The 27,804-nt window shown below is 39.6% G+C and overlaps 1 protein-coding gene across 1 annotated transcript in view; it reads left to right on the forward strand.

Annotated features, from left to right (window-relative positions):
• The window catches only part of PARD3B (par-3 family cell polarity regulator beta), a 1,146,588-nt gene that overhangs the window by 1,020,558 nt on the left and 98,226 nt on the right, over positions 1-27,804 (forward strand). The window contains exon 21 of the mRNA XM_062190191.1: positions 2,943-3,078. Coding sequence (XP_062046175.1) covers positions 2,943-3,078 — 136 coding nt within the window. The remainder of the gene's footprint in view (positions 1-2,942; positions 3,079-27,804) is intronic.

Raw genomic sequence — 27,804 nt, forward strand, 5'->3', positions numbered from 1 at the left:
TGTCCTATAAAGCATAGCTGTAATAATTTCTGCTGTTATTACAAAGGTGTTTGTATGTCCCTCTTCAATGTGCTAAATTTCTGCAACTTCAACACAAAATATACTCAATTAATTGTTTTGGTTACAATAATGGTATCTATCATTTTTACTAACTTGATGGTAAATTTATAGGTATTATCTAATGAGAAGAGCTGAAAAGTGAAATCAGAATTTGCCATTCCCAATTTCAGTATATAAAAACTTTCTCTGGGAAAATCTGATGCAGTTACTAAAGGTAGAATGAGGGTTGGAAAGGAAGAAAGAGTAGACAATATTGAGATGTAGTCCAAGGGTACAATGGAAGGTTTGCATAATATCTTCTTTAAAATATTCATGAAGGAAGAAGATATGGCATGTTTTGCACTTAGACGTTCCATGACTTTCTGGACTTTTTTCCTGCTTTTTCACTGGAGCCAGATTTCTTTTCTGGGTAAATAGTCATGTTCCTGTCAGCCATAGGGGATTTTCTGAATCTGGAATAACTGATTTTGTATTCTTGCTCCATTCCCTTATTTGAGAATGGCAATCTGATGAAACCCATATTTTCAAATTTATGTATTAATAGGCATATGGAAGAATAGTTTATAGCCCAAGTATGTTTTTTTCCTACCACGAATGGAGGAAAATTGTAGTGTTTGGGCTTTTTTTTTAATTTTAAATTGTCTTATCTGTTTCTTTCTTTTTTTCCCCTCTTTATTACTGATGACTTCATTCTACTTGAATTCAATGCTTCAGTTTCTTTGGGGTAAACTAATAGATTATGTATGCAATGTTTGCACCGTGTTGATTGAACTCATCTGGTGAGTTTGAGCGCTGCTCATGAATTCCTGTAATCGGCAGAAGCCTGTGCATTTGGATACAAACGCCGACATCCTCTCCTTTTACTCAAAAACAGAGGAAACTGTTCAAAACAGACTCTGCTGCTTTTTCTGCCTGCCCATGGTTCGGAAATGCTTATGAAGTCTTTTGTTGTTTTCTTATTATTGTCCTCTCTATGTGCTCAAAGGAAGAATAAACTATGATAAAGAAAATTAGAAAAGAATTGAGAGTTTTAAAATACTTATTGAAAAAAAAAATAAGGGTGTGTGTCTTTTAAGGATTCGTCTTTTCTTAATCCAAGGTGTAAGCTTGCTGAGGGCCTGTGGGGTACCCTGAGCCCAGAGCTCTGTGCAAACTGTAGCAGCAACAGGCATAGACTCATAGTCCCATGCTCAGTGAACTTGTGACCTTCTTCAGAAAGAATGCTTTTCTTCCAAAAGATATTCACTCACCATTTTTTAAATGTACAAGCATAATTTTCAAGAATTTTAAAAAATAGATGATCTCTATTGCTTTTAGATAACTAATTTAAACTTAAAACTCAACTGTAATATTCAAGGAACTTTAGGCATGCAAGGTTCTTCACATTGGGGCCCCACCTATCTTTCCAAGCCTCACTCATCTCTTTACCCTTGTCTCTTCTCATATACCCTATCACTACAACAATGATTCTCATCCATGTAGCCCAAGTGTCATTACCCATGAAGTTAAAGTACCGAATTCTACAAGTAATATGCTTTTGTCATTTATTGAATTCAGAATATCTTCTAAGCTGAAGTCACTAGTACTCATTTTTATTCCAATATGCTTTCTAAATGACAGAGGAAAGAAGCATGTATCGGCTGATATGTATATTTGGCAAGACAAAGAAGTTGAGGTTCACTGCTTGCTCAAACTGACATACCCACAATTCCGAAAAGCGAGATGCTTTCTACTGCTGCACTTGGCCCTGGCCTTCTCTATACCAGCAATTTCCTCATCTGACTTATCCAGCAGTTGAGCACCTGTGCACTCCTCAAGGCTCCCTGAAGGAGCCTCTGCTCTGTGGAGCCTTTCATGATCTTCCATGACTCTGCTCTCACCTTGTCAAAGTTTAGGTTTCTGTGTCCTCGAGACAACTGTGCAGATCTTTATTGTAGCACCTGCCACCGTGGATTGTGTCTTCTGTATCTACCCTCTACCTCCAACACGATGCTTGCTGTAGACAAGGACTGTGAACTCTTCATTTCTATAGTCCCAGATTGTAATATAAGTTCTGCCACAACTGGGCAGTCAGTTATGCCTCAAATGAACCAAAGAAGTTGAATGCCATTCTTCCCTTGCTTCCTTTACCTGAATTATATTGTGTGATATTGATTCTGCTGAGATGATAATGACCAATCCAACCTAAAAGGGAGGCCCCAGATGCCTAATTTGGGTTTGGGTAGATGAGTCACTCGAGCAGCCATAACTCCTGAGACCAGAGCTTTGGACAAGCAAACGAGATAGTGAATTCTATATCCTGTATTCCCCATCCGACCCTTTTACTTTTTGGCATGGCTTTTACCTTCTTATCTTTCCCTATGCTGTGGCCATGCCTGTATATATGTATCTCACCCCCAACCCTCTCCTCAAGAAAATTCATGAGTCTCATTGAGATGAACACTGGCAAGAGACATGTCTGTATCATCTCCAACCTTCTGGCCCACTTTATTCCAAATAGGCAACTCTTATATGAGAAAATAAATACAGTAAAATTTAACTAACTTTGTGTGTATGATTAGAAGAGGGAAATGAGGAGTTTTTTAATTGCTCTAAAAGACGAGGACTCTACCTTGCATCCTCATTCAAAAGTCATTTATTAATCCCAAGTTCAATGTTTTGACCCATAGAGCTAAAGGTATGTGCATAAGGACTACTTTTGGTAGTCCTTTTTTACTACTGATTTCATCATTTTTACTACTGATTTCATCATTTTCCTAGCATAGCTGAATTGTGTTATCCAAACTTCCAAATGTGGATGTCAATTCCTTCTTAAGAAGCTCAGAGTAACTTTCAGGAATGCATACGCTGTGTGACTGTGTGTCTTGTATTGTGCCCCATAGCGGCCGGTCCATGGGCGGAAGCACCGACCGCATCCAGAAGTTGCGGAAGGAGTATTATCAGGCTCGGAGGGAAGGTTTCCCTTTATATGAAGATGACGAAGGAAGAGCGAGGCCATCTGATTATGACCTTCACTGGGTAAGTCCAGGCCTGACCTCACCACTGAACTCACCTTGACTGAGATTGCTTAGAAGAGAGGAACACAGTGTGTGTATAGCAGGTTACATGACAGTTCCTTGGGTTTCATAGACACGCACGTAACCCAAACCACAGCCACCTTCTCCCACAGAAGTTATTTCCATAAATCAAACCACAGTAGTTCATTCTAATTGCTTGCCGACTCACTTCCTGTTATATCCCAACCAGTTGTGGAGGGAACAGATGTTAGCTGCTGTACAGAAGAAAAGAATCCCTGCCACCATCCATTAAGCCTTATTCCCAACCCTCCTCCTGTTGGAGCTGAGACATGCAGGCCAGCGTCAGCGGACTTTGCAACATAAGCCATCTCCCTTTTGGAGGACAGTTATTAGAAACAAATTTCAGAAGAGCTATTGTCAGCTGTATCAATTGTTTGTACATTGGATCTGAGCAATGCGCAGTCTGCTGATCTTACCAGTATACAAGGATCACTTTTTGAGATAAGGGCAGTTTTTGTATTAGAGGATTCTTTTGCCAAATCCTTCAACATTCAGAGAAGAGAAAAGAATATTGTGACAACAGAAAGAGATACTCTGTGGGTTTTGTCGTGGTAGTATGACTCATTTTCTTGTCTTTTCAAGAAGGTACGTCTGTGCCTACAGAATACGCTTAACTCTTGAGCAGCCGCTGAAATTCCCAAGGGAGGATGCTTAGCGTTGGATGAAATGTACATGTCAGATACTTCCAACAGGGCCTGCCACAGAGCCAACACTCAACACAGATTCGCTCTCATTGCTTACATTATTATTGCAGCAGTACAGGGCATGGCCACAGTGGAGTCCTCGCTCAGACTCGGGCCTCACTCATCCTCTTTGATGATTACTGCTGTCCACTAAAGTGCTTAGTGCTGCTCTAAGAAACGAGGAAGGGCCTCCCTGGTCCCCAGTGCCCACTCATCCCTGTCACCATCTCCTTTGAAAGGCAGATCTATCGGAGGGAAGTCTGCACTCATGCTGACGCTTATGTGGTGAGGATGGGAAGAGTAGACTCCAGCAACTGAGCTGATCCCCTCTGGTTTTCACATCTGTGCTGTGGCCTGTCACGCATGACACTTTACTCTGGGGTTGGAAAATCAGCTTGAGGTTTCACCACTGTTGTGCAGAGCAACGGAAACTCCCTGGCCCAGGAGATTCCCCTCATCTGGTGGAGCTTAGAAACACTGGGCGGAAGTGTGCAGTGAGGAATGGCAATCTCGGTCCAACTGGCTTCCGCCTCTTAGGAGCTAGGCATTCAGACACTGCCGAACAGAACGAACAGCTGTTCCCAGGTTGTACTGCAGATGTTAGGATTAGACAGAATGGCACTTACAGCGTCTCTTAGACTCTAGGCAGCAGGAAAGAAAAGAAATTTCCACACAGCAACAGATTAGATAGCAATTCACTTTGTCTCGGAGTTATTCGAGACCAACTTGTCACCTTTGACAACTGCTTAGGTGAGGCATGGCTCTCTCAGTAAAGCAAAGAAGCAGTAAAATCAGGGGAAGTTGCGTCCACTGTAACCAAAACAGAACGCCATCCCCAACCGCATCTCAAAATGATGAAGTCCTACGAACAAAACTGAACAGGTGGCTTTCGATTAAGCAACGCCAGTTGTGTTCTATGATTTCCCCACATGAAGCTGAAAGGATGAAGATGTTTTCCCTTCACGAGACTGAAAGAATCCCCTGACCCTTACCACACCTGAGCTAGAAAACAATATCCCTGGCTGCTTCCAAGCAAACGTGTAACCAGACCATCTAGTGAGTCAAGAACTTATCTCGACTTTAATTGGTGTTTCCCATGCTCCAGTTCGTTGAGCTTTGCCAAAAGTGACTGATTTTATGTTTCCCAGAGAATTGAGGCCCAAAGCTTCCCAAAGGGATGCTTGGGAAATGCACTGTCATAAAAGAGAGTGCTTTGTGATCACCTGGACCACGCCAACCCAGGGATTAGAATCTCAGTGTTCTTTCTTCCCCTCTCCCAAGCCAAGGAAAAACACTAGTACCTTTTGTCTGGTGTTGGCCTCAGAAATTATACTGTTGTCTTGCTACTTTTGGAGAGCTCTAGCAAAACAAGTTTAGAAAGTTAACACTTCATTCCTGTCAGTCAGCCAGATCGAACAAGGCAGCTTTTATGAGGCTGCAGTTCCTAAAATCAGGCCATTGTTCAGCATCACCAGGGCACTTGTTAAAATCAAATTGACAGTCCATGAAGGAGAGGTGTAGAGCAGAGAGAGGCCCCAGGTGCCTTTCCAGGCAGTCCTCAAAGATCGGGGTCTACAGTTCTTAAAACTGGCTATTGGTTCTGGTAGCTTCAGTGAACACCAAAATGGTCCAAGTTCTCTAACAAAAATCTGAATCTGATGAGCCAGCATTGTCATAAATACTTTCATGAGGGCCAGCGTCATGACCTAGCAGGTAAAGCTGCCGCCTGCAATGCCAGCATCCCAGGTTCTATCCCAACTGCCCCACTTCGGATCCAACTCCCGGCTAAAGGCGTAGAAAAGCAGCAGAAGATGGCCCAAGTGCTTGGGATTCTAAACCCACCTTGGAGGAAGCTTCTGGCTCCTGGCTTCAGATCAGCCCACCTCTGGCTTTTGCAGCCATTTGGGGAGTGAACCAATGGATGGAGGATCTCTCTCTGTCATTCCCTCTTTCTGTCTGTAACTCTTCCTCTCAAATAAATAATAAATCTTTTTTAAAAATGAAGAAGAAATACGTTCATGGATTCCAAACTCATTGAGCACCATACCTTGGATGAGAGGCCTGGGGACATGTTCCCTGGAGTCCTACTATACTGTCGGACTTCTGAATTGTAATAAGGAAATAAGGAAGCTACCAGCAACCGTAGGCCACCAAAATATGGATGCTCAAGTCCCTTATGTAAAATGGAGCACTATTTTCCTGTTGCCTACTCACATCTTCGCCTATATGTTAAATCATCTCTATTTATAATACCTAATGCAATGTAAATGTTATGTAAATAGTTACTACGCTGTAGTGCTTAGGGGATAATGACAAGAAAATAGTCTACACGTGTTTAGTACTGATGCAATTTTTTCGAATATTTTCAGTTGGCATTGGTTTGAATCATTGGATGTGGAGCCCACAGATATGGAGAGAAAAACCGTACTTTTAAACTAAATCAGAAAATTAACAGAAGTACGCTCATAAAAGTCTTCAGTGCTAAAATGATGAAAGCAACCACTTGGAAGATTATTCAGATCCATGAATATTTTTAAAAAGAAAATGTTTTTCTCAATGAAACTAATGTTCTTTAGTTAGCTTGCCTCAGACTTTCCAGATCTTCCTGAGCTGTTTAGTGTGGAGTTCTCTAACAATATGACACCTACCCTGTGGCCTGAACCTCAAATTTCTCTCCCTGCTCTTACTTGGTCTTACTTGGGTTCTTTTTTTGTTTGTTTTATAAAAGAATTATTTATTTGAAAGGCAGAGTTACAGAGAGGCAGAGGTAGAGAGAGAGAGAGGTCTTCCATCCACTGATTCACTCCCCAGATGGCCTCAACAGCTAGAGCTGTGCCAATCTGGAGCCAAGAGCCAGGACTGGTGCAGGGCCCAAGGACTTGAGCCATCCTCCACTGCTTTCCCAGGCCACAGCAGAGAGCTGGATCAGAAGTGGAGCAGCTGGGATTCAATCCAGTGCCCACGAGGGATGCCAGCCCTGTAGGCAGTGGCCTCACTGGCTATGCCATAACACCAGCCCCTTCCTTGGGTTCTTAATTGGTCTCATGTCCCTTCTCACCTTCTCTTTCCTCCCTTCTGCTCCTCTCCCTCTCTCCCCTCCCCACCTGTCCCCTCTTCTCTCCTCACTATGTCTCCTATTCAATTTTCACAAGCATTTGCCAGATCCTTGGGTCAGTCAGCTGTTAGTAAGAGAAATATGACATCTCTACCTCAGAGGAACTGGTGTTCTAGCTAGGAATACAAATGTATAAGCCAAAACAAAATAGAGCATTCATGTGAGGGCACTTTGAAAAGTTCATGGGAAAATGGAATTAAAAGATAAGTTTACTTTGGAACAAAAAGTTTTTTAAATCCATGCATAGTTTTTACATAGTACATATTTTCTATAAAATATTTGAAGACCCCTCAGATATATGAAAGTGCTGTAATACAAAGAAGTATTGAGTTCTATATTAACTCAGAGGGAGCAGTTAACTCTGCCATAGGCAGTATGTGCAGTTAGTTGGAAGCAAGGGGCTGGGAAAGCTGTAGAGACAATTTGGGAATTGCCCCACTCGGCATATTTTGTTGTCTTTCTCTCTACTTTGGTGGGATTTTTTTTTTCTTTTCCAAAGGAGCTCCTGAATTATTCACTTCATTTGTTTTAAAATAAATGAATGCACACAGATTGTACGGTTTGTAAATATGGACCTGAGACCTTAAAAATCTTTTCAGCCAGGCTGTTTTGTAGCTGTTTTCCCATCTAGGCTCTGAAAAGCTGTGAAGAACAAGTTGAGCGAATTTCAATGGCTGTAAGTGAAAAGGCCTGGAGACTTTTATAGGCCCAATTAAGTAAGCAAGATATGCTGGCTGTGAACTGTTCATATTTGCCAAAAGAAAACATAATACCTGTTATCTGCTGGTATTTAATTTTCTGTAGAATTTGTTAAGACTGTCACAGAACTCTGGCAACTGGCTGCTTTTATTAGTAGATAAAGATTATCTGCATATTTAACAGCAGCATGAATATCCTATAAGTGGTTTCAGAAACAGGATGGTTCTGAAATTTTCTTAAAATATTAGTACTTTTATTGTTGTGTTTTTCAAGGGCAACATGGCATACATCATTCTCTCCCCTTACTTTTTTTTTACCTCTATAGCTAAAATAGGAGAATATTTATCTATAGAAAAGGTTTGTAGACACATGGATGGGAAGTTTGCTTATATTTGGAAACAAGTGGGAGATAAAACATTTTTAAACTAGCACAGAAATTTGTGTATCATTTTCACTATCATAAAAAACCATGGTGCAACATCTTTCTGGCAAAGTGGATTGGCACAGGCAGAACATAGCTGGAAGAAAGAGATGGTTGTGTTAATAAATGAAAATGTTCTGAAAGATTTGTTCATCCTGTTATGAAGATGGTCCAGCGGCCAACTGGAAGAAGGTACGTGCTTGGAAGCTGATCTAAACGATGAAAGACAAATCCCTTGAATTCTGCATTCAGAGGAGAGGGAGAACAAGATGCTGAGATCATGTGAACCATCGTAAGAAAGAAATCTTAGAATGTACAAGAGAAATAAAAACCATCAGAAGTTATTTTCTAAACATGAGGAGATAGGAATGTGAGTCCCTGCTATCAATGGTTCAATACCAGAACTGAGACATATGAGTATTCTTCTTGTCTGAGCCTCCAATAAAAAATGAAGACATTGAAGAATTATTCTTGATTGGTCAACTGGCCCTTACATTGCAAGGAGCAGAGTACAGAATACTGGTTCAAACTACCTAAGTGGGGGTGGGAGGGAGAGGAAGAAATAAAGAAAAGAAAAGTTTTGGCTCATACAAAAAGATGTCTATAGGCATATCTGACTTGAGGTGAAACTGGATACAACTCTTACAGACAGGCCTTTAGAAGTCTCTTTCTCCATTCTCAGGAAATTCCCCCATGAGGTAACGCAACAATCATGAGCAGCTCCAATCTCAGATTGGGAACAGAGTCTCACTCACAGTAGATGCACAGAAAAGTCCTAGAACTGATAGTGCAGTTCTCAGTAGCTCATTTGCCTCCACCTTGTTCACGCATCCATTGTGGAACCAACCTTTATGGCCATAACAATGCAGTATCAGAACTAGGTCATGAAGGCACCCCTGGAACCAGAAAGTAGAGCCAAACCCTCCCAAGAAAAAGTAGTCCCCAAAGGAAGAGCAGGGTGCTATTAATAGGAGAAGGGAAAATGGGTGCTAGGCACAGTTAAGGGTTATCTACTATAATTTTAAATTCTAGTAACAACATAAACTTCCTTCATCTTCTTTGATTTTTAAGGAAAGAAAAGATCTTCCCATGTATTTGTTTCTTGTATTTATCATTGGAAAAAATGTCTACTGTCTTACATTTGCTACTATTGTTTACTATGTAAGCAGAGAAATAAAATTTATATCTGTCTACCAGTCCAGTATCTTTTAACCATCCCAGAAACCTAAATAAGTTCTCTGTATTATTCATGCAAAATAACTAGACCTCTGGCATTTTAATTACATGGACAAGTCACAGTTTGGTTCAACTCAGACCTAGGGATACACTCCAGAATAAGCAACAGAATTTTTAGAAAGGATTTAAGGTACTTTCTTTATGTAGTCTTACTCTGTCTATATCCTCATGGATTACCGTTTTATGACAAACACGTTGTCCTTAAAAGCTTTAGAAGGTAGAATGGGGTAAAGAATTGAACCATTGAATGTATATATTCAGACCTGGCTGTAGTTTGTCTTCTCCCACACAATAACTAGCTCCACAGTTCATAGGCCCTCTGGAGTGCCATGAACAGTTTCTCCCCTGTGGTTGACTCCATCAACAAACCAGCATTTCTCCTGATTTCCTAAAACAGCTGAACTAAGGAGTGGAAGTGGTGCCAAGGCAAAAAAACAGAAACAGAAGACTCACTTTGTCTATAAATTAGGTAGGTTTTAGAAAGGCCTGAGATTTGACTGAACTTAATATTGGTAGAACATCAAATGCTGCTTGAAGAAAGTAGTGAAAAATTGAGGAATGAATGAAATTAACTAAAGACCTTTTTTGTTTTTTGTTTTTTGTTTTGGTTGGTACCATTAGCCCTTTTATATTTCAATGTGGCTTTCACAAGAACATGTTGTCATATAAAGTATATGGGAGATCTGGAATATACAACATGTGAGTGAATCTCTAGCTGTTAAATGTAGTATAAATCATTTTGAAAGGAGGGAACATGTTTACAGGCGATCCCCAACATAGAAATAAACTGTGTTCCAGAAGCTCATTTAGAAGTTGGCAGTTTGGAGCTAGGAATGGGTTTTCCCATAGGGAGAAAAATTATTGGTTGTTGGATTCCCAAACCAGGCTACAAAAGTGCTGTAAAACCCAATAGCCTTGTTCTAGTCACAAAGCACGAACCTATGAGCAGGAGCTTTCTGAACCAGAAAAAGAAGGACATTCTCTACTTCCCTGGGCACATTTTTGAGCTATCTCTAGGCCCTTTCCATCTACCAATCTTTTTTGAAGATGTATTTATTTATCTAAAAGACAGAATGACAGAGAGAAGGAGATACATAGAGAGGGAGAGGGAGAGAAAGAGAACAGAGAGGGAGAGAGAGAGAGAGAGAAAGAGAGTGAATATCTTCCATCACCTGGTTCACTTCCCAGATGGCCTCAAGGGCCAGGGCTAGGCCAGGCCAAAACCAGGAGCCTGGAACTCCATCTTGGTCTCCCACATAGGTGGCAGGGGCCCAAATACTTGTACCACCATCCACTGCCTTCCCAGGTACATTAGCAGGGAGCTGGATCAGAGGCAGGGCAGCTGGGACTTGACCTGGAGCTCCAATATAGGATACTGCATCAAAGGCAACAGGTTAATTCTCTGTGCCCAATGCTGGCTCTTGTAGTATTTGCCTCCCCAAAGTCTCTGAAGCTTAATTTTTCTTACATCCCCATCATGGCACCCCACATAAGCCCATCCTTTTCCCTGAAGTGTTCAGAAGTTCAGAGTTCCCTCTCTTCCCCTCAACACCCCAACAAAATCACCCTTACCTCATTGCAGTAAACCTCAGCAGTACTTGGGAGGGCACACAATCTGGCCCATGAAGATTGAAGGTGAAGGCTAGGGAGAGGGCACAGGGGAGGTTGCAAGGGAAGCCCCTCCCAGAACAGCACTGCTCCTGGACCTGATGTTACTCCAGCAGCCTGTGGTTTCTCCAGCACTTGACCTTTGGTGCAGAGAGCCTAGAGCTCCCTGCCTGACCAGCTCCTTGTGGCTAGTGAACTGATCCTGAGAGTGGCCTGATTTCTTCCAGTAAACTGGTCCCTACCTCCCCTAAAGGAAGCCTTTGGCTTCCGAGTCTGCTGTCCATGGTCCATGGCACCGGTTTCTGCAACTAACATGGGCTGTGAATCCTCCACAGCCCTGCCTGCAAGCCTGCCCTGAAGACAGCTTCACTAAGCCCCCCTGCCCTCTCATCCTATCTTTTGAAACACATAGATATCATGGGTTACAATTCCTTATCCAAGATTTAGCAGACAAGGGAAACATGCTAGCATGGAGTGTGAAATCAGAGACTCTGAAGAAGACTCCAGTCCCACATCCAGGCTGCAACACTTACTAAATGGCTCAAGGAGGGCAGTTTATTTTACCTGTCTCCTCTAAAAGTGGGATACTAGTACTATCTCATGTAAGGATTGAGACATCCATGTTTACATATGAAGCACTTAGTATGGTGTCTAAGCTTGTAGGTGGCGTTTGGTAAATAGGAGACATTCTTTTGTTTTACCATGAGCAAGCCAGACTGGGTAAAAGGATTGCACATTAGGACTTTTGATGGGTTTTTCCTTACCTCGTAACTGAATCTCAAGCTGACAAGTTTTTTTCTTTCCCAAAATTGTGCTTAACAACCCCAGTTCCACCAGCCTCTTTGGGTTTTGCCTCTGTCGGAGTGCCCCTCCATGCCACTCTAGCTGGAGGTCTCTGACTTAAATAAATCTTACGAGGCTCACCCGGTTAATCCTCTGCCTGTGGCACCGGCATCCCATATGGGCACTGGTTCTAGTCCCGGTTGCTCCTCTTCCAGTCCAGCTCTCTGCTGTGGCCCGGAAGGGCAGTGGAGGATGGCCCAAGTGCTTGTGCCCGTGCACCCGCATGGGAGACCAGGAGGAGGCATCTGGCTTCTGGCTTCAGATCGGCGTAGCTCCAGCCATAGTGGCCATTTGGGGCGTGAACCAACGGAAGGAAGACTTTCTGTCTCTCCCACTTGTCTAACTCTAGCTGTCAAATAAAAAATAAATAAATAAAAGGGAGGCATTTTTGAATGGTGGATATATATACTTGGATGTTTAGAAATAACACATTTAGAAATGTGCCAGGGGATTCCAACACAATTCCATCAAGATGGCATGTACCAATGCCATCGCACTAGTCCAAGTGATCAATTTCAGCTCACAATTGATAGCTCTGATAGGTCTAAGAGTCAAAGAGATCACACAAACAAGACAAGTATCTGCTAATACTAACTGATAGAATCAAAAAGGGAGAGAAAGAAATAACACATTCCTGGGGTCTGCCTCCTTAGCGCAGTAGGCAGTGCGTCAGTCTCATAGTCTGAAGGTCCTGAGAAATCCCACATTCCATTGCCTGGACCATCACTGTGTCTCAGTCATCATCAGAGGTCCTAAAACCCTGGTCAGTGTAGAGCCTGGGGACATTGTACAGCACACACTGCATAGTGTGGGGCCGTCTGGTCCTGCCCCATCTGTTTACCACTGAGATGCTCACGGTCACTACAGGTGGTGACCGGCAGGCTTGATTGTCAGGCACTTTTGGCAAAATCCATTGATCCAAAGGTCAATATCTATTTTCCTCTCTCCCATCCATATACTTTTCCTTTCAAAAGTCCATTCCTTTCATCCCTGACCCTGGGGCATGCCTAATCTCTCTAATGAGCTGACGCTCAAATCAAAGACCACACGGACTCCAAGCAGCTTCTGCTTTCAGCTCTGTAAAAACCCTGAAGCAAACAAATATCAGGGTCCAGTTAAGGGTTAACATAAGAGGGAGGAAGAAGTACAGAAAGAATATGTATAAATTATTTACTCAATAAATTATACTTCAGCCAGGCTATTAACAACAATGACATCATTTCTGTAGTGCTGATTCTACCTTATATAAACAATTCCAAACAACTCCTGTGTCATCTGTAAAAAAATCCTGTTTTACAGATGACAAAACTAAGGTCCTACACCCCTGTTCCATGGGCTCACATTCATTTTTGAAGCTGGTTTTCAAATCTGTACCAACTTCCAGTGGAAAGAGGAAAAAACAAGAGCTCCCAGGGCAGCTGTTTAGATACTTTTTAAAAATAAGATGTTTGAAAGAGAGGGAATCTCTAATCTCTATTCACTTACAAATGCTATGTAAATGGTTTTCTACCTCTGGTGAGCTCCTTTTTAATTATCACTCTTAATTTGTTTTTGAACCCAATAGTATTGAACCAAAATCAGAGTTTTGTGGTGTTTCATCAGTTCTCTTTACAAATCAAAATGAAATCATTCTTCTGATGCTGTAATCAAATAAGTTAACCATCTCTGGCTCAGACTCAAACCTAAATAGCAAAATACAAAGAAAAGAAAGTTCAGAATCACATTATTTTTCCATAATATGTCCAAAAAAAAAAAAACACCCTATGTTATAGTTATATTAGCGTGAAAAAAGAACTCTTTCTCCTTCTAATGAGCAATTAATTCCAGTTCAGGATGTCGAGTTTAGAATAGGTTAAGGTCCCCCAAACCACAACCGTTTGTGTTGGATCATGGTTAAAACCCAAAATTCCAACTTCTACAATAATAACATTCCTTTCTTCTACTGCAATGGGAGAAATGAGCATTTTATATAATATAGGAGAAACCATAGCAGAAACGCCTATGAATTCCAGATTTCCTAAACTATTCTCAAAGCTGTTTAAAATCAGTTGGATATGTTATATTTTAGCGGAGCTTAAAAGTCCTAAAATAAACTTTGGGAACTAAATTTAAAAATGGAGATGTTTGGAGTAGAAGATACGGCAATCCATCTAACTGGTGTTTTAGCACATGTATCACTTAAACTTGACAACAATTAAAACGCCATGTAAGCCAGGTTTGTATTTAGACCTTGTAGCCCATGACACCCCAACACACAGCTCGCTGACTGTAATGGACCAGTCAGGTCGCCAAAACGGCCATCTTGTGCTTTCACTTGGAAGAACTGTTTAACCCCAAGTTGTTCTGAAATGTAACATCATTTGGTTCTTGTTAAGTAGTAACTAGACGGGTGTTATGATGGGGAAAATAAAATTCATGGAGAGTTCTCCTATGAACTAGTCAGGGAGAACACTGAAATCCAAGAAAACCCTAAAATGGTAACTGATGAAGACAGCAGTATTGGGTTACCATTCTCCACAAGATGAGTAACCACTTTTGAATATAATTGTGGTGACACATGCAACAGTCCGTGATTTACAGTCCTCCTGTGAATCTCATTAACTTCTGTGTTTCATTTTAAACCTTGAAATCACAGTGCTAATGTTCAGAGTGTTCAGGAGATTGTGCAAAAGTTGATACCATTGAATTTCAGCTAGAATGGCAAGCAAAATTCCCATTTATTCAAGTAAATGATCTAAGAAAGGACTTAATGTTGTTATTGTAACCTATTCAGACATAGCTTCTTTTCTACCTTGGAGATAAGACTTTTATAAATTAATGAAGTACTTGGGTTTTATCTCCATAAAATTGTCTTCAAATGAGTTAGCTCACTCTGTGTCATCTCTTACTAGGCCTGTTCCCAGACCCTGCTCCACAGCAGCAGGGGAGGGAACTGTATTTCTAACAATCATTCATTCCTCTGTTGGCTTCTTCCATGAGTGCTTAGCACTTTATGGATACACAGGAAGGTGTACAGTGAACCCAACAATTGCTAGGAAGGAAAGCCTGACTGCATTGTGGGAGTGTGTGGGGTGTGTGTCTATGTATCTGTGTGTGTGCAAAGATATTAATGTTTTGAATGTCTCCTTCAGAGAAACAGTAGGGAATGTCATATGAGAAAGGCCTTCCTCATCAGGATCTCATGTCTTTTCTCTAATGAACCTTCTGGCTCGCTCCGTCATTATGGATACCCCCAAACCATGCGGAGACACCTCCGTTTTTCAGTTTTATTTTCCCATCACCACTAATTGCCAGAGTCCCAGATTGTTTCTGAGTGGAAAATCTATTTTAATTTTATGTTTTCTATCCATCAGCGCCTTCTTCTCCCTCCGTCTATTGAGTATGAGCCGGCTTCCCTGTTTCCAGTGCAGTGCTCTTTACAATAATTCCTGGGATTTTAATTGTCAGGCAGCACAGCCGCAGCCGTGTGCTGTAGGTGTGTGGGGGTGTGCAGGAATCAGGGCAGGAAGTTACAGTCTCACAGTGAATGTGAAGGATGGCAGGTAGATTTCTTTTTAAATGGTACTGAAATTGTGATCGGGAAAAAAGTGCTACGGAATTAAGGAGTCTGTAGTTTAAGGGTGGTTCGAGCACTATTGTAACGTTTCCCAATGTCAAAAACTTGATAACTTTCTCCTTATTAAATATAGATGCATAATTCCTAAATACCTGATGATGTCAGTGGTGAGAAGCTGACAAATAGGAAAGAGCTGACATTTCATTTCAAGCATTCAGTATTTCCATTTAATTGAGTCATAAATGTAATTTAGCAACACTTTGAATATAACTTCCCATTTAGAAACTCTTAAGACTTTCCTAGCTTTCTTGAAGACCTTCCAAATAAGAAGAAAACTTGCTCATGTCCTATGATCAGTTAAGGAAAAGAAGAAAGTCAGTTTCGCTTAGATTGAATCACTTTGGGTCCCAGAGATGGAGAACACAAGTTGGAAGTGTGTGATTGCTCAGTTACACATTTATGACTTCCTTAGACCTCAGTTCAGTGGCAACTTCGTGCCAGAAATTTACTTGACTCTGAGGATTCAAAAGTGAGTAAGGAGTTCATATCTGGTGGGAAAGGCAGACAGGAAACATAATTTCAAATATAACGAGTTATTTAGGAGTAGTTACACAGGAAGAAACGGATAAGTGAATGAATAGCAAAGAGAGACCAACCAAGAATTAATGAGCTAGATTTGCTTTCATCCCCGTGCGGTTTTCCCCTGTGTGCTGGCCCTTCGCTTTTGTCTACATTTAAGGCAGTGTGCCTCCAAGGAAGCTACTGGAGCTAAGCTATTGCCTTTGTAATTTCAAAACAAATATAAAGTGCCTTTTATCGTGTGTTCCATGATGATACTCTGTTTTCAGCCCGAACTCTTGTTTTGAGGATTTGAGCATTTGTGTATCACTTCTCTCCCAATTATTGACCAAGATTGGCCTCAGAGGTCAGTTTTTCTATGTGTCACAACTTATTAAATGATCATAAAATCAATTAGTTGATGGCTACTGTCATTGCTAAATGATTTTGAATGGAATACACTGTATCAGAGAGAATGGTAGAAACTACACATGGGGATAGGATGGGGAAATGTTTGCTTTCTGTCTCGGCATGCGCCACACTTGGGACAATAGATCGTGCTGTAAACTAACCATCTTTCTAAGGATTATGATTCTAAAAGGTGAAAAACTCTGCTGGAGACTTCATTCTCCACATCCGATTGTCTTATCACTTCATTTATAAGAACTCGTATGTACTTTTTCCACATTGGGACTCAAGTTGGTTGTTGAATAAATGATCTGCAGTAAATTCTATGTGAAACACTCGGTGAATGGTAGAGTGTGCTCTCCTTGATTCTGTGTACACATCAGTATAGACAAATAGATTGATACAACATGGGTCCATCCACAACTTGTGTATACTTTAAGAGCCAATAAACATGCTGGAAAAGGATATGGCTATATAGCCAGAATATCAGAGACCATGTGGGAATCCTTGGAATTCTCTGGGATTTCTTGTTGTTCTTGAAAATTACTGGGGTTTTTTTATGTATTTCAAAATTTTATCAGATATGCAATAATACATGCTCACTCTAGATAATTTAATTAGTACAAGTAAAATGTTAAAATGTAAATCACTAACTGACCACCCAAGAAATAACCAGGGTTTATGTTTTATAGTATTTTCTTCTCTACACACACACACCTGCATATCACATGTAGTAATTAAATTGGAATGCTCCTAAATACACCATTACAAGCTACTTTTTCATTTTCTGTTGCATTGTCAGCATTTCTAGGCCACTAAATATTCTTGAAAACTATACACAGTACCTACTAAAAGGATATTCAGCCACTGGTTATTCACTTTAACATTATTGAACATTAAAGTTGTTTATATAATTTCCTATCTTTATTTGTGATATAATAATATAGCTTTATGGATCTATTTATGTTATTTCTTTATCATAAATCAATATTAATTATAGTATAAATCTATGAAATTTTTTAGATTTGATTCATATTACTCAATTCTAAAAACTGAGTAATATGAAAGGAAAGTTGATAAATATGAAAGGAAAGTTGATAAATTTATATTCCTCCCAGTTGCATGTTCATTAACACATTCAACAAACACTAATAATCCATTTTATGTCACTTGCATAGCAGCCCTATTAAAACTAGGGGTTTGCATTTTTCCTAGTTTTTAAAAACGTGATGGCAAGTGTTCAGTTACTTTGTTTCCATTTCTTATTTACAACTGAGGTAGAGAATATCATAGTTTATTAGCCATGTATATTTCTTCTTTTAGTGAATTTGCTATTTATTTCAAGACCACATTTGCCTTTTTTCCTTCTAAGTAGTAAACATTGTTAACATGGAAGTTGTATTAGGCTTTTATTGGCAAGTGGAATTCAGAGATTTTTTTTCCAACTTTCTCAATTATCTCCTTACTTTTTACAATACTTTAGAGGAAGAGCAGCTTTATTTTTGTGTCAACAGATCCGGGATATTTTTTAGTTTTTTCAAATAGCAGGTAAACATCTGTCAACATGAGCATATGATTTTTCTTTTTTTCTATTAATGTAAGGATTTATATTAGTAAAGTTTCTTTTAATACCCCTTTCAGTTCTGAAAAAATAAATATACCCCCACATGCTATTTAAATCTTTCAAGATAGGCCAGGGCATGGATTACTTGTGTTTATCTTGTGATTTTGTACCATCTAATAAGTAAAAATTGGTATCTAGGTTTTTTGCTTGTGTTTTCCTAACTTGAGTACCTTCATGCAGAAGAGTTATTTCACCTTCATATAAGAATCTGGGGAGGGAGGTTTCCATGTTTTTGTGGTCTGCAGCAATTTCTATAGTAGAATCTCTTCGTAAAGATATAAAATAGCACATCCAAAGGAACATCTAGCCTGATGCTTTTTTTGTATAATTCTTGGACACTTGTTTCAGTTTTTCCCATAGATAGAGATCTTTGGAAAGGGGAATATTTTCTCCTTTGCTAAATTTTGGAAATGTGCTATTTTCTTCAGTAGAACTTTCTGTTTTGCTGAGATTTTCAACCTTTTAGTGTATTTATGTTTTTCACCATATAATTTATTAAATAATTCTGTTTTGTAATCATTTTTACTTCATTAGTTATTGTTTTCTTTCCTTAAACAGATATGAAACAAAGTTCTGTTTTAATTATTTAGCTTATATATTTCATTTACTTTTTATTAATATTTAAAGACAATATAATTGAAGGCAATGAATTTGCTTTTCAACTTAGTTTTGGTATACTTCAGAAGTGCTAATAGCCTTATTATTTTTTGTAAGTACCCTAAAAGTAAAAATGTCTCTTTTGACCAAGATTGATTTATGTGATTATTGTTTTGGTTTTGAAGGAGTTAGTTTCCTTCACTTCAAATTTTATTATTAATGTATTTTTTTAATGCTTCACTATTAAGGACCGTGACTGTTCCTACTTTTTTGTGGCATTTATTAAAAATTGGCATCATGTATAGTTACTTTTTCCATCTATTTGTTTATTTAATATAAAGAGAATAGATTTAATGTAGTTCAAAGATACAATTCTAAAAATATAATAATACTTCTCTTTCTTCCTCCCTCTTTTTGTAACTTTTTGATATAATGCATTTTAAATTTACATTATAGTCAAAGGCTTAATGATCCACTAAATAAAGAGTTCAACAAGTAAAAGGACCATAGCTCAGCAGGAATACAGGACAGGCAAGGACTACAAAAAATAATCAGATGAAAAGATGTCAATGTCATTCAGAATACAGTAAATTTTAAAAACAATCACATATCATTAAAACTATAGTAGTATATCATTCTTATCTATTTGTTAAAGTTTGACAAAACTAGTATATTCACGGCAGTACTGACACATACAGGCACTACTTTCTTTTAGTTTTTCTTTTCTGATTTCTTTTAATATATGGTAACTTTCATCATTTGAAATGTAAATTAGTAAAATAGACTGTGTTGTCCATAAGCTAAATGGGCTAGCCTTTGTAGTAGCATTTGTGTTTCTTTTTTTTAAAAGATTTCTTTATTTATTTGAAAGTCAGAGTTACGTCTATCTCTTGCAAAAGGTTGGAAGGTGATGTTTGATTCATTGTGAGGCTTTTTCTTCCAAAGAAATAGTTTTTGTTATGATAACTGGCATTCTTCTTCATTCTACCTTTTCACTTTGGGCTTTCTGTTTTATACACCATTTTCTGTTTTCTAATTTTTATGTCAAATACCATATTTTCTTTTATCTTTGTTTTGTTTTTAGTAATCTTGACCATACTAGAATTGTATAGGACATTCTTTAGCTTATGTCTATACTACCAAAAATAAAATAAGCCCTCAAGTTCCTTCCATGTCACATAACAAAATAACATGGCTATATGTTATCACAATTTTCCCCCTCACCTTTTAACCTGAGGTATTTAGATCCAGTTATGTTTTCAAAGAATGTATCACTTCTGTTCATGTTTTTCAAGCAATGTTTCCCATCATCCAGGGACTCTAGGCCCTTCTTTGCTGTGACATCTCCATTGTTGCGTTCTTTATCTGACTCATCCCTTAGCTAACCTGCTTACCTCTTTGAGTAATTTTGCTTCAGGAAATTACATAGATAGTATAATTCTAAATCGTTGAAAATGGACAAAAATTCTTTATGTGTAAATCTCAATGCTGACAACTATGCCTGGTGCCTTGAGGAACATAATACATATTCATTAAATGAAATACTTGCCTGCTTCCCAAGAGTTAGGTTGTTTTTCCTGAACATCCCATTGTTGATTTTTAATATTGGTAAAGGAGAATTCTGAGACCAACCTGAGTTTTCTTCCTTCGCAAGGAACATGTCTCTTCTGTCTAAATCTTGAGAGTCTTGAGTCACGATATCAAATTGCTCACCCAGGTCTGTTAGTCTCTTTTCATTCATTTTGGCATCTATTGATGGCTTCCTGTTGGTTTCTTCGTTTCCTTACTTGAAAGCATAGATAAATTTTCCATAAATGAGATGTGTGAGGTTCCTTTGATTCTCCCACCTTACACCTGAATGTTGGTAGAGGAGTCTCACCTAACCAGGAGGGCCTGCAAATGGAACTTCACACCTCCTGTGGAGATGCTGGGCAGCTGAGAGGACCGGAAGGGAGCAGAATCCTGAGCGATCAGTGGAGGAGAGCTTTGCTCACACAGTTTCGCTGAAATCACTGGACGAGAGGTCAGCTTTGTGAGTGTTGATTCCTATTGACCCAGATCTCTCATTCTGCATGACTTGGGGCTGTGTCCAGTCTCCAACCTCATACTATTGCCCATCAAATCAGGAGAAAAAGAACTTTGTGTCTCTTAGGTTTATCTCCCTACTGGAACCATGTGCAGGACCCTGGACTTCCCAGATGTGCTGTTTAGAGTGCAACAAAGGGAAACCTGTGTCGATCTCGTCTCCATCCTGCAACCACTCCTCCATCCTCACCCTACAAATGAGGCAGTTTTGGTTTCCTCTGCTGGCTCCCAGGGAAAGTGGTTCTAAGTTTGCCCCATGCCCTCCTTTCAGCATGGCCCATGGCACCGTTTCTGTCAGATATTCCCCGGTGCAGCACTTTCTGTGTGATTGGTCACTTAGCCAGGCCCTGGGCAGTTGTATATTGCCTGTGCTCACATTGCAGTTTCATCGAGAATTTGATATTCATCAAAGCTCTGAAATGTCTCCAGAATAAGGGATTTTGTAATGCTGAGCCATACATAGCCAGATCCAGGACAGCTTTATTGCAACACAAAGGCCATTTTCTTGGCTGCAGATTTCTTATTTGCACAGTAAAACAATGCATGGCTTTGGTATGACTGGAAAATATTAGGGATTTTTCCCCCCTCTGACACTATTAACTCCTGACTTTTTCTTTAAATGGTCCTGAAAAAGTGAGACATGATATAGAGACATAATATAGAAAACTTCCAAATTAGTTTCCTTGCCATTCCAAGGGAAGATACTTTTGCTAAATACAATAGCAAAGTCAGTTTTCTGATTACACATCAGTGTTAACTCCAGTACAGCTAAATTGAAAAGGCCACAAAAATACAGAAGATTAAGTCGTGTTTTGTTTTTGGTTTTTCCATGAAGACTGTGAGAAAGTAAATAGAATATAGAATATTTTCTCTGTCAAAGTTGCATTGTTCTTTTTTATATAAAATTTTACCTGTTTATTTTGAAAGTCAGAGAGATACAGAGAGATCTCCCATTCACTGATTCATTCCCCACATACCTGCAACAGCTGGGGTTGGGCCTGGACAAATTCAGGAGTCAGGAACTCAACCCCAGTGACCCAGTATTTGGGTAGCAGGAACCCAAATACCTGAGCCATCACCTGCTGCCTCCCAGGGTGCATATTAGCAAGGAGCTGGAATCAGGAATGGAGCTGGGGCTCAAACTGACACACTCCAATGTGGTATGTGAGTGGCCTAAGCAGTGTCTTAACCAGTAGGCCAAATGCTCACCCCAAATTATTGTGTTGTAATTGTTTCCAATTAAAGTTCCTAGTGCAGACTGGGAGATATTGGTTGTATGACTTTATTAGTTCTTAGACTGAGTCCTATAGCACTGATGCTAATGCCTATCTAATAACAAAATGTATGTTTATAACACAGTAGAAAGTTCTTACTGCCTTCTCAGCTTTAGAACAGTCCACGTGGGGTCCAGCATATTGAAAGCTCATCCTGTCTCACCTTGAACTAATACTCACCTTCGGCTTGGTGACAACTCCAGCTCAATGACAACTTTCAAAGAGGACCTGAGTGACACTCTGGCCCCAGTCCCTTCATTTCTCCAGGGATTACCTGGATTCTGCCCATGGGCTTGTGACCTGTACCCAGTCCTTGAAAAATGCAGGACAATCTATGTGATGCTTTTTCAAAAGTTCTCTTCAATTCAAGCCAGTCCCACTCTGGTTTTTATAATGCCCCCTCTCTCGGTATCTGGGGCTCCACCACCTCATTAGAATCAGCTATCAAGGCTGCTGTCTCTGGTATCCCCAGAATCCTTGGGTTATAGTTCCTACCAGAAATCTACTATCTGGATTGAGCATTCATGTGAACTTGACCCAGCTACTTCCAATCTCATCAGGAACAATCCTGAAACATGATTCTGTTTCATGGTTTGTTCAAATCTCTCCTCTCAGACCCGTCTTCCTAGCTCTATCTTTCTATGTGCTCATAGCCACACATGGGGTATCTGTTGTGGGGTTGTAGGTGTTTGCCTCTACCCACCCATAGCAGCTGTCCCTGCCTAGCCCTTTCAACAGTTGCCTCGATAGCTCGTGGTGACAGAACTGTGCTTTAAAACCAGAAGATGCAAAGCTCATTCCCATTTTGCCAAGGACATTTTTATAAAATCTCTTTCCTTTTATTGCCCCCTTTCTTAAAATTTTTCTAAGCATGTATGCTCAGAAATCTGCCCATCAGAAAGCCTGCCGGAGCTCCTGGGCTTCAGCACCATAAGTGTGATTCTCCAACTCGATAGCAAGCTCAACGTTGATGTCAAGCTGCTCATCTTCTGCTTATGGCACTTACTGCCTGGCCATATTTCCATTTTTAACTTGGAAACAAATATGACAGATGCCACATTCCTTACTTCTACCTTTTATAGTTCTATAAGGGAAAATAATATAAGATGCTGAATTCGTTGACATGGAAAAATCTTTTTTAAAGGTTATATTTATTTACTTGAAAGGTAGAATTACAGGGGGGAGAGACAGAGAGAGCATCTTCCATCTGCTGGTTCAGTCCCCAAATGGCCACATGACCAGGGTTGGGCCAGGCCAGGCAGAAGCCAGGAGACGTAGCTTCATCCAGGTCTCCTATGTGGGTGCAGGAGCCCAAGCACTTGGGCCATCTTCTGCTGCTTTCCCCAGGCACATTAGCAAGGAGCTAGGCCACAAGTGAAGAAGCATGGCTGGCACTGTGGCACAGTGGGTTAAGCTGCCATCTGCAGTGCGGGCATCCTATATGGGCACCAGTTCGAGTTCTGGCTGCTCCACTTCCAATCCAGCTCTCTACTAATGTGCCTAGGAAAGCAGTGGAAATTGGGAGACCTGGAAGAAGCTCCTGGATCCTGGCTTTGGCCTGGCACAGCCCAGACAGTTGCAGCCATTTGGGGAGTGAAACAGCAGATGGAAGATCTCTCTCTCTCCCCCTTTTGTATCTGTAACTCTTGTCTGTCAAATGAATAAATAAATCTTAAAAAAAAAAAAAGTAGAGTAGCCAAGACTGTACTGGTACCCATGTGGGATTCTGGCAAAGCAGGCAGTGGTTTAACCCACTGCACCACGGTGCTGGTTCCAGAAAAATCTTAAAATTATAAGGTTACCTCTGTACTTTCTGTGTGTTTTGTCCTTAATAGTTATTGTACTTTGGTATAGCTTCACTCTTGAGTTATGCATCTCAGGAATATAACATTATTGTCTTTTTTTCTCCCTCCTGTTTAGAAATAGCCTCAAGAGGTGGCAAGGAGTGGGGGAGACCAATCTTCACCAATAATGAAGAGTAATTTAAAAATAATTTTAAATGATTCCTGCACTCATGTGTGTGCACTCCCTTTCTAGGTCAATTCTGTTTGTGAACACAAGTGGTCACTGAGATTCCACTTAGCATTCAGATGGTGAAGAAGTCAAATGACAGGTTTCCAGCTATAAATAAAATAACACAAGTGCAGAACTATCATCAGATACCACAAGTATAGCTATAATGAAAGTTACCTTGAACAAATCAGTTCCCAGGATGGCATTCATTTCTTATTGATAAATATGCTTGATGCAAGGAAATACACCTTGTAGAAAGATAATGGAGCAGATAATTAAACAATCTATTTGGAAGCATAAACATACACACACACACACACACACACACACACCCCACCAGGAGCTTTGGTTACCACAAGCCTTGGCAGTACAACCTAATGTTCTGCTGTAGAACAGTGTTTGGCTTCTGATGAAGGAAAAAAAAAAACAGAAAAGCCATTTTTGACTGCTGTAAGCCTTTTGATTCTGTGGGACGTGACCAACATCAGTAAGGGAGAAAAGAGCTTAGCTCTCACTTCTTTTCTACAGGTGGAGTATGCTTTGGGATGCTGGTAAAACACGTCATTAATGTTTCAGTTTCTGTGGGCCACAGCATACTAAGTAGTCTTCTCTGTGGCTATACCTGACCAAGGCAGTTAAAGAAGTTAAAGATGTGGCAACCTCGGGTCTCCCCTGCCATACAAAACCTTCCGGAGGTCAGTCTTCAGACCCCTACTGCTTCTGCTTCAGGGTCCAAAGTCAGACAAAGGACAGAGCCTTCACTACAGTCTGAATCTCCATTTCTTTCTTTCCATTCTTATCATTCCACAAAGCTATTATGATAGAGTGTGTATACTGGATCAACGCTTGTTGAAATGAGCAGCATTATCCCAGGGTTTCTCTAGGGGAAAGGAGGATCAAGATCTTTCTGTGTACGTCTTAAGAGTAACACTAGCATTTCCTGAAATGTGAGGGTACTTCAAAAAGTTCATGGAAATTGTGTATTTAGAAAACTATGCTTGGATTTCAAAAATCTTTACACCAAAATGAGCTTTTAATTCTACTTTTCACAAACTTTCTGAAGTACCCTTATACAAGGTATAGTTTCTTCTGTGAAAACAAGTTCTATTTTTCACATCATGATTCTTTTATTATTACTGTTACATTGTTCACCTAAACAATATAGTATTGTTTAGATGTTCTGTATTTGGAAAGTTTTTTTTCCATTTGTTTCTTTTCAAATCTTTTCACTACCCAGAAAGTGTGTCTGCTTTCATATATATGTGTGTATATATATATATATATATGTATGTGTGTATAATATATATATGTGTATGTGTGTGTGTATATATATATATATATATATATATAGCTGCTTACTTCTTTTTTCCCCAGAAACCTTTTATTTAAGGTACACAAACTTCATGCATTTCATAAATACAATTTAGGAACATACTGATTCTTCCCACCTACCACCCTCCCACTCACACTTCCACCCTTCTTCCTTTCTTTCCTTTTCCCATTCTTATTTTTTACTAATATCTATTTTCAATTAAACTTATACACATAAGATTAACTCTATACTAACAGTGCAACAAATAGTATTTAAAAAAAAAACTGTTCCTCAATGGTTGGGACAATGATAGTTTAAAGTCATCACTTCTCAAAGTGTCAATTTCACTTCTATAGGTTGCCTTTTAAGTACTCTATTAGTTACCACCGATCAGGGGGGTATATGTTATTTGTCCCTTTGGGACTGGCTAACTTCACTAAGTATAATGTTTTCCAGTTTCATCCATTTTGTTGCAAACAACGGATTCCATTTTTTCCTCCATGTAGTATTCCATTGTGTACATATCCTATAATTTCTTTATCCAGTCTTCAGTTGGACATGTGGGTTGATTCCCTATCTAGATATTGTGAATTGAGCTGAAATAAACATGGGAGTACAGATAATTCTTTTATATGCTGATTTCATTTCCCTTGGGTAAATTCCCAGGAGTGGGATGGCTAGGTCATATGGTAGGTCTATATTCAGATTTCTCAGGTATCACCATACTGTCTTTGATAGTGGCTGTACTAGTTTACATTCCCACATCCTTGCCAGCATTTGTTGTTTGTTGATTTCTGTATGAAAGCCATTCTAATGGGGTGAAGTTGAAATCTCATTGTGATTTTGATTTGCATTTTCCTGATGGCTAGTGATCTTGAGCATTTTTTCATGTGTCTGTTGGCCATTTGGATTTCCTCTTCTTGAAAAACCTGAGGGACCCTTACTCCGGTGTTTGGTGTGCTTTGTGACAAGTGTGGTTAAGAGCTAACTGCAGATCTTTTGCTTCTGTACACATTAGCTTTGCTTGCTAACGCCTAAGGATAAATCTTGTAACATTTTAGAAACTGGGGTTTGAAAAGCCCCCACGTGGGAACAAGCTCCAGATGTCCCTTCCCCCAAGATTAGCTAACACACTCTAAGTTTCGAGTTCCTGAGAGTTTCGGTTCTCCGAATGTTTCGGTTTCCCCCAGAAAAGAAACTAATTGTAACTCCCGCCCTGGGCAGCTTCTCCCCATCCAAAGGACCCAATGAGTACTCATGGCAACCTTTAAACTAGGCAGTCAAGTCGAAGCCCGCAAAATATGTTATTCTTGTGGTTTTTGCCTTTAAAAGTTGCTTGTAACTGTGGCTCGGGGCTTCTCTTCGCCTCAAGCAACAGGGAGCCCGTTTGCACAAACGCCTAATAAAATTCCTCTTTCTTTTGCATCTACCGGCCTGGAGTTTGGGTCTTTGGGCGACCACCCGAGCGCATTGGATTCCCAAACTTGGGGTCCTTCATTCTGAAAAATGACTGCTTAAGTCCTTTGCCCATTTCTTAACTGGATTGTTTATTTTCTTGTGATAGAGTTTCTTGATCTCTTTATATATTCTGGATATATAATTGCATAGTTTACAAATAATTTCTCCCATTATGTCAGTTGCCTCTTCACTTTGCTGAGTATTTCTTTTGCAGAGTAGAAGCTTGTCAATTTGATGTAACCCCATTTGTCAGTTTTGACTTTGACTGCCTCTGCCTCTGGCATCTTTTCCAAGAAGTTTTTCCCTATGCCAGTGAGCGTCTTCCAGGGTTTCCCCAATATTTTCTCATAATTTGATGGTATCAGGTTGTATATTTAGGTCTTTGATCAATTTTGAGGAGATTTTTGTGTAAAGTGTAAGGTAGAGGTTTTGCTTCATACTTCTGCATGTGGAGATTCAATTTTTCCAGCACTATTTGTTGAAGAGACGATCCCTTGCTCCAGGGATTGATTTTAGCTCCTTTGTCAAAGATAAGTTGGTTGTAGATGTGTAGGATGATTTCTGGAATTTCTGTTCTTATCCATCTGTTTTTGTGCCAGTGCCAGGCTGTTTTGATTATAATAGCCCTGTAGTATGTCTTGAAATCTGTTATTGTGATGCCTCCAGCTTTGTTTATGTTGTATAAGATTCCTATAGCTATTTGGGGTCCCTGTTTACATATGAATTTCAGCATCATTTTTTCTGCATCTAGGAAGAATGTCCTTGGTCTTTTGATTAGTATTGCATTGAATCTGTAAATTCCTTTCTTTATGTGGACATTTTGATGATACTGATTCTTCCATTCCATGAATATGGGAGATTTTTCCATTTTTTTGTGTGTCTTCTTCTATTTCATTCTTTAATGTTTTGAAATTTTATTGTAGAGCTCTTTGATGTCTTTCATTAAATTTATTCCAAAGTATTTGATTATTTTGTAGCTATTGTGAATGAGATTGATTAAAAAAAAATTATGTAGGATCTCTGTCTTTAATGTGCTGTACACTCTTATTTAATGCTATAACTAGTACTCCAACAGTATTTTTTTTCACTTTGTGTTGCTATATGGGGGCAAACTGTTGAAATCTTTACCTAACATATACTAAACTGATCTTCTGTATATAAAGAGAATTGAAAATGA

Source organism: Lepus europaeus, chromosome 1 (genome assembly GCF_033115175.1).
Source record: "Lepus europaeus isolate LE1 chromosome 1, mLepTim1.pri, whole genome shotgun sequence".
Taxonomy (NCBI): domain Eukaryota; kingdom Metazoa; phylum Chordata; class Mammalia; order Lagomorpha; family Leporidae; genus Lepus; species Lepus europaeus.